This window comes from Amblyomma mixtum, chromosome 1 (genome assembly GCF_055824585.1).
Source record: "Amblyomma mixtum isolate Tamu chromosome 1, ASM5582458v1, whole genome shotgun sequence".
Taxonomy (NCBI): Eukaryota; Metazoa; Arthropoda; class Arachnida; order Ixodida; family Ixodidae; genus Amblyomma; species Amblyomma mixtum.
In genome coordinates this window covers 149,552,414-149,560,084 of record NC_143012.1, presented here as the reverse complement: position 1 = coordinate 149,560,084, position 7,671 = coordinate 149,552,414, and the positions used below count along the sequence as shown (strand labels likewise).

General features: G+C 49.1%; 1 protein-coding gene and 1 long non-coding RNA gene across 2 annotated transcripts; one reads left to right on the top strand and one right to left on the bottom strand.

Moving 5' to 3' along the window:
• Positions 1-362: 362 nt before the first annotated feature.
• On the top strand, positions 363-6,784 carry LOC149367936 (uncharacterized). The gene is made up of 2 exons (XM_089557986.1): positions 363-1,537; positions 6,545-6,784. The coding sequence occupies exons 1-2, from the start codon at positions 379-381 to the stop codon at positions 6,547-6,549; spliced, it is 1,164 nt and encodes a 387-aa protein (XP_089414112.1). The 5' UTR covers positions 363-378; the 3' UTR covers positions 6,550-6,784.
• Positions 1,659-6,533, bottom strand: LOC149367937 (uncharacterized). The gene is made up of 2 exons (XR_016285207.1): positions 6,021-6,533; positions 1,659-4,271 (listed from the first exon to the last, which is right to left on the bottom strand). It is a non-coding gene; the product is annotated as an uncharacterized LOC149367937 (long non-coding RNA).
• Positions 6,785-7,671: the final 887 nt, after the last annotated feature.

The following is a 7,671-nucleotide window of genomic DNA, read 5'->3' as shown; positions in this document are numbered from 1 at the left end:
TGTGCGGTTATCACTGCTCACGTCAAGGGCCTTGGAGAGATCAATGCCTTCCCAGACAGTGGTTCCAACGTCACTATCCTCGCTGCCAGCCTAGCTGAAAACCTCAGCATAGAGCCGTGGACAAAGCCACCCCTTCTCGTCGTAGGAGGAGCCTCCGTCGCGCCTCAGAGATCTGTCTTCTTGCAAATCAGCGTAGGCCCCCTCTCTGCAATTGTGGAAGCAGCAGTCCTTCAGAGAAATGCCCTTCCCCTTATCCTGGGAGAGGACTGGTTTTATGCTGCTCAAGCGGAATTTCATTTCAGACCACCACACCTTCCTGCTATCTGCCAGCCCTCTACAAACACTGTCGTGCTATGCAAAGAGGAACTGTTACCGCGTATGTCCAATGCAGTGATACTTAAAACATCAACTTTGTCTCGCTTTGACCCACCGCATACCACCAGCGAACCCCTACAAGTGGATTTTGAACCAGACGAACACGAGCCCGTGTGGAGCAAGCTCAACAAGGCAGCCCAGTCTCAAACTCAGCCAGCAGACTACAAGAGCCCAGCCCAGCCAGCCTCATGCAGCGTATTTCCTTCTGAGCCATGTTCATCCACGCCCAACAGTTTCCCTGATATCGTCATCGGGACCCAACTCAAGCCCGAAGAACAGCAAGCAGTGAAGCAAATAGTGCACCGCCACTCACGTCTCTTCGCTACCAGTCCTGATGACATTGGCCTTTATGAAGGCATCGAGCACGAGATCAACTTACTGCCGGATGCAAAGCCTTATGGACGGCAACCATACCGCTACACAGCCAGTGATCGGAAGTTCCTCGAAACCCAAACAGCATCTCTTCTTCAAAATGACATCATCCGTTCTTCATCTAGACCTTGGGGATTTCCTGCCATTGTCGTGACGCAGAAAGACAAAAAGAGCCGCTTCATCCCGAACTTCTCGAAAGTTGCCGCACCTCTGCAAGCTGTCATCCGAAAGGCTGACTTCGAGTGGACAGTTGAGTGTCAACAAGCCTTTGAAGCCTTTCGTGCCGCACTTACAACAGCACCTATACTGGGACACTTCCACAATGAAACTGCTGTGCCTAAAACCTCTACAAAAGATGCCTTGAAACATCTCCACTCAGTGTTTTACAGGTTCGGTGCTCCTGACCATTGTTTGTGTGACCATGCCAAGTCATTTGAATCACACCTGTTCAAGAACTTCATGCATACGCATGGTGTGAACATACACTTCGCAGTAGCTTACAGGGCAGCTAGCAACGGACTGGTGGAACGTGTCAATGCCACACTTGTGACCGTCCTCCAAAAACTATGCAACAATGATCAGGCACTGTGGGTCTCCAAACTCGACCCAGTGCTAGTGGAGCCCACATGCGAAGCCGTGCAACCTATCCCGAGTCCTGACGAAGACAATGCCGAGCAAATGCCACCTATGACCAATGAGCCGGACCAGCCAACTGGTTCAGCGAGTCAGCGACCTCAGCGTCACCGTGCACCACCCAAGCGACTGCTTGACTACGACTTTGCCTTAGTCAGTGATGGGAATGGCCAAAACCATTTTGTAGCTGGCCTTGTAGCAGGAAAATATTCGCTTTGTAGCAAGCGTCACTTGTTTTGTAGCAAGAGCCGGCATTTCCGAAAAAAAAAAGCTTAGAAGACAAATTTATAGTTTATTTGTAACAGCATACATCAATGCAATGCAATACAGAAACACACAAAGTGTATATTGACTAGCACTGGTAATCATTACCATGGTAATTGTACCGCAAGACAAAGAAACATTGTCTTCACCAGCAACAAAGAACTGAGACCGAAGTACTCAAAATATTAAAATAAATTATGAGTGTAAACAGGAGCAGCCACTGAACTAAACCTGCTTTCGAGAAAAAAAGGAACTGACCATCTTGGATTGCAGTAAGCATGTATGACAACCCTTCGCACAAGAATCAAGAGAAATGAAAGGGAATTAGGCATGTGCTTTAAAAATACTGATATCAGATGGACAGGCCTATGTTCCTTTCTTTGAGCCCTTATTAAAGGCAGCCAGATGAGAGACACTATCATTCATTTTTTCCCTAGCTTGGCTCAATATTGCCTGGCCACTCGCAATGTCACTGAAGTTCTTCAGCTTCATGCCCCGCTCAATCAGCAATTCAGCATTTCTGAACATGTGCTGCGCTTCATCTACCTTCTGTTTCGCTTGTGCTTTAGACAAGCTGGCACTTGCTAGCACTGGATCCGCACCTGCACGTGGCCTTTTCGACTTCTCTTGTTCGCAGGCAATGCGCTCTGCATACCGTTTCGATGCGCCTCGAACGGCCCTAATGACATTTGGACAAATTGAAAGCTGGCATGGGTCACTGTTGTACCTTCTGGCAAATGACATAATCTGGCGAATACCATTCACGCTTGCCAGACAAAGGTTCGACCTCTCATTCAAAACCCTTGTATTCTGGCTGAAGCCTCGCTCAACATCAGCGTTCCCATGCGGAAGCGAAAGAAGGGCCTTGACAAGCTTAGTCAAAAGCGGATATTTTCTCTCACCTTGAGCGCCCTTGATGATAAATATATTATGCCAGTATTTGTCAAGTGGCCCATCAGTGCCCACATTCAGCGCTTCAGAGCTTAAGAGTGTCACCTCATCAAGGAGAGATGAAACTTGGCTAGGTTGTATCACTTGAGGCGCACATTTTGCAAGATATCTGAACGATTCTGCTGAAGACTCCTGGGAGTGGGTGTTTGGGTGCAAGCACCTGAGGTGCTGAAGTGTCAAATTCTGAAGAGGAAGCCTTGTCAGAAGGTACTTTGAGCACGCTATGTAAAATGACCTAGCTCCTAGTCGAAATTCAGCTTTCTCTGAAGCAGACCAAGATTTCATAGCTTCCTCAGTATCTGCCCCAACTACTATGCTTTCCTTCCAATTCTGCGAACTTTCGACATCAATGGAAGCGAGCTCATGTCCCTGTTTCAACATGAACACCTGAGGCCTCAGAAATCTGCCCAAAATTTTCTTCAACATCATCACCATTTCATCATAAAGAACATGCAGCAAAGGTTCACTCTTTTGAAACAGCGTCAGAAATCCCACAACTAGGTCACCTGCATTCTTCACAAACAGAGCCTTTGCGTAGAAACTTTTGTCATTCAGGTTTCTGTTTAGTCTCGCCCTCATGCTACCTGCAGCACGCACTGGTTTCTGGGAGTCTAGGATGCTCTTTAGGGCAGAAAACTGCTCGACTAGTCTTTCCACGGCTGGTACAAGAGACAACCAGCGACAGTTGACATGACGCAAAAACACAGTTTCAGGCAATCCAAGAGCCTCTTGTTTTTCTTGGAGCTGGGCACTTTGCACCGAAGATGTCTTGAAAAAGTAATACACGTCACTGACTACAGTTTCAACTTCACTACCAAATGAATCAAGAGCACATGAAAACGCGTTGTGCACCTTGTGCAGCGAGCACTCTCCGATTTCCATTAAGGGGCCGTTTTCCTGGGTCAATTTTTTCTTTAAACACTTCATTACATTTGGACCATCACTGAAAAATGAAAAAAACCCTGCTCGAGGAATATTTTCAGTGGCTTCATTTACACATTTCAAAAGGATATCAGCCGTTGCCCTCCCCAAACGAAACGACTGCAGGTGCTCGACCACTACTCCTTTTTCAGCACCAGAAAAGTAGCGCACGAGAACATCAAACTGCTGGCACCGCTGTTCTGGCAGTGGTGTTTCATCTACACTGATACTGTAAAACACACCAGGACGATTCAGTTCCTCATGCACAAGTCCCTTGAAATAAGGCCCAAGCCCATCTGACACAACGTAAGACACTTTTTTCCTACTACAGGAGAAGTCTTTAGCCACCTTTGAGTCGGGAAACATCAAGCGATGAAGGGGTGTAGCCGTATCCGCCCATGAGTATGGGAGACCTTTTATCGTCAATGCCAAAACAAAAAGTGCTTCGCTAGCTGTGACACGGTCTGCATGGGTCATCGTGCCTGTCGATGAAAAATCCAACGATGCTTGAACAGCAGCTGGCCTCTTCAGCCTCCCGTCAGGGCCCCGAAGCTTGCTGGTCAGCTCCAAGTGCTTTTTACTCTGTGAATGCCGTTTCACTGCTGTGACACCATGCTGTGAGCAGTTGATTGTCTGGTTACAAATAATGCAATAAGCATTTTCTTCCCTTTTTCCTGGTCTGCACCACACCTCGAAGCAATCTCCATTGCAGTCGACATCTTTCAATATGCCAGAGTTAAATTTGCTGTTGCGTCCTGCAAACGATAAATAATAATGTTAGTTTGATGAAATAAAAAGCTGTTATGCAAGCAATATGATCCTGTAAATTAGAGAATAATTGTTGAGTGCTTAAACATATTCTAAAAAAAAAATAAAGACCCAGGAAACACTACGGTTCTTTTCCCACAACAGTCATGGTTAACAATTACACACTTCATTCAAACGTGGCAGTACAAGTTATAGAAACACGTTCCTCGATACAGAACTGAATATTAAAAATTAACTTTAACAAAATTTCAATGGAGGCAAAATTCCAGAGGGCCGTGCGATGTCAGTGCACGTTAAAGATACCTAGGTGGTCGAAATTTCCAGAGCCCTTCACTGCAGCGTCCTTAGGTTGTAGCTGTTGCACTAATAGCTGCAAAAGTAGCTTTTTCAGGGCTTTCAGAGCACCTGAGCTGCACATACCGGCAATCTTTCCTGCACTAATTTGATGAATAAACGTTAATTTGGATAAACGTTAATTTGAACACGTAAAAACAAAAGAGCAGTTTGTTATAAATCCAGAATAAGCAAAGTGCCAAAAATTTGCAGCTCACTAATTGCAAAGTATTGAAGGCTTCTGTCTAGATGTTTGGCAGAGCAAGCTCCATTCTAAAAACCGGACACGTGTAATTATAAAAGCAGTACCACTTTCGCCGACAAAGAGCGCACCTGCTTTGAGCGCGCGATCGCGCTATCATGCAGTCCTCGACCGCCGAGGAAGGGTGGAGGCTTTCTCCCACGTATCCCTTACCCGCCCGTTAATTGCTGCCCTGAAAAACGACCTTGTTTCCCCTTACTTTTTGAAAGCTTCCGCCGCAAATTCGCGAAGCCTGCCAAGCTTCGACAACAGACAGGGCCGTCAGCGCAGCGCCAAAATCGTACGAACGTAGCGGGCGCGCCAGAAGACGCTTGTTGCTTCATCGTATAGCCGGAAGGCTGCAAAATACCGCGTTCCGTGGAACTTTCTTTCATTTTCGCCTCGGAAGTTTTTTTAATTACGGCAGCAACACGAGCACGAAGGCCAGAAGGCCCACCAACTCCGTGAGAAATGTACGGCGTCATATACGTCCGCGGTATACACTTTATTTCAGAAGCCGCTACATAAAACTCCTTAGCATGAGTTCAGTGCTCATATCCATATAACACTTTCAGCTCAAGCTGCAAAGGCACCGCTTTAAGGACGTCTTTCAATCAGCCAAGTGATGTCAGGAAAACGCATTCCGTACGCTCCGCAGCCGGACAATCCGAAACTACCAAGCGACCTCGCATGCCGAGTGAATAAAGGAGCGCGTGAATGGCCCGGTCGCCGGCGAGTTTTATGCATTTCGTGCCGCAAGGTTGTTATGGGCAGCCCGGACGTCACTGTAGCTTTATTTCAACCACGGAATTCGTAGAACTGCGGATGGCAATATGAAATTACTGAGCGACGTTACACGGCTGCCCAGCACGCCACGTGCTCCAGGGCTTTCGAAGCTGATACTAGCGTAAGACGAACGCCACAAAACTACAAGTACTCTTTCATAAAAAGTAAACAAACCGGGAATTAACAGCACCCTCTCTTGCAGGCTCAAACTACCGCGGTTCTGCAACGTGCATCCACCGCCATTCGCTCAATTTGCTACTGTTAAGTCATGTTCAGTTTCTAAATTTGAACCCCGCCACACTGACTCATCAGCTCTTATGTCCAGAAAGACTCATTTGAATAAACTAAAAGGCGCAAAAAACGAGAAAAAGCTTACCTTTCAGTTTCGAGAGCGCCATCGTGACGCCGCCACGACGCCGCTGAAACCGCTGAAACCACGCAGTCGAGGCGAACGAGCGGCGGGAAAGTGCAAGAGCGCGCGCCGACGCGCCAAGGCCTAGCCACGGCCCACTCCACCAACTACTCGCCTCCGGTGCCGGCCCACCGGAAACGCTCGGAGCTCGGACGCGGTGGAAAGCGTGACGCGTTCACGACACCCTCACTCAGTCACACTCTCCCATCAGAGACGAAGTAGACGGAGCACCATGCGGAGCACTCTAGACGAAGACTGAGAACTGGATCGTATTGGATTTTACCGGCTACTCTCAGACTTCAATGGCGGACAACAGTTGCAAGCATAGTTCCCTCACAGGGCAGTACCTGACGTTGGCGACGGCTCGTTTTGGCGCAGCTTTGGCGCAATTTTGCAAAAAGGCCCCTTTTTGGAGCAGCATGTAGCAGCTTTATCGAAATGGCGCAGATTGGCGCAATTGGCGCAGCATTCCCATCACTGCTTAGTAGACTAATGTTCCTGTCCAAGAGGACTTGGACTTGCAGGCGGGGTGGGATGTGAGGTGCAAGCCACTCACCGCCTAGAACAGCCAAACTCATAAGTGGCCTGGCAACCCTGACTGTCTCCGCGCGTTCCCTCTCGGAGTGCCGAGTCGAGGAGAGAGCCTTCAGCCGCGAGCGGAGACGCTGCCGTCTGTATTTGAAGCCTTTTGTTTGTAACTGTTCGACGGTAGAATAAATACATCCGTGCTCACAGTATACAGGCGGAGCAGAAGCCGCTCCTCCGCCTTTGACAGACCTTTACACGGGCGGGGATAAAGACCATGGCCAGAATGATAGAGTAAAACGATGTCTTTGAAGGTGTAAGCTGGAATAAATTCGAGTTCCTGATCGTCAGGGTCGGAGGGGAATGTCCGGTGAGAGAGCGCGCGGGCGGCGGCGTCAGCTGCCTCATTTCCCTCAAGGCCCATATATGTGAGCGGGAGCCCAAACGATACGCCGGTGCGCGGGGTCACCGGTGTAGACGCTGTTTTGAAGAATGCGGTAGGCTAGATACGGTACCCAGCCCTGCTCGACGTTCCGACATGCCCCTCGCGAGTCGGAAATAATTGTTTTTGAATTGGAATCAGATGCAGCCAACGCAAGGCGACCTCCTCCGCGTGTGTTATGTCACGGGCTCGGAAAGTAAGGCCGTTCACTGTTTTGGATTGGTGGACGACTGCGGCGTACCATCCCCCATGGTGGGGGCCTGAGGCATCCACGTAGAATACGCCGGGTTTCGATCCATAGTGGCGGGCCAGGGCTTCCGCCCGCGCCAGGCGCCGGCCATTATATATGGTCCTCACGGTTCATGTTCGCGGGAAGAGGGCGCACGTGGAGGGCGCATCTCCACTGGGATGGAATATTATACGTACGCGCTCTTCCATGAGAGTGGTGTGTTGGATGTGTATTCGGGCAAGGAGGCGGCGACCCGACGATGTCTTCGAGAGACGTGTGTATTGGTTGGTCAAGTGGGCTTCCCGGAGCTCCCGAAATGTGTTCACCATGCCTAGCCCCAGGAGGCGCTTGTTGGAGGTGGTCACAGGGAGGCCTAGAGCCCGCTTAATAATTTTGCGGAGGATGACTTCGAGTGAATC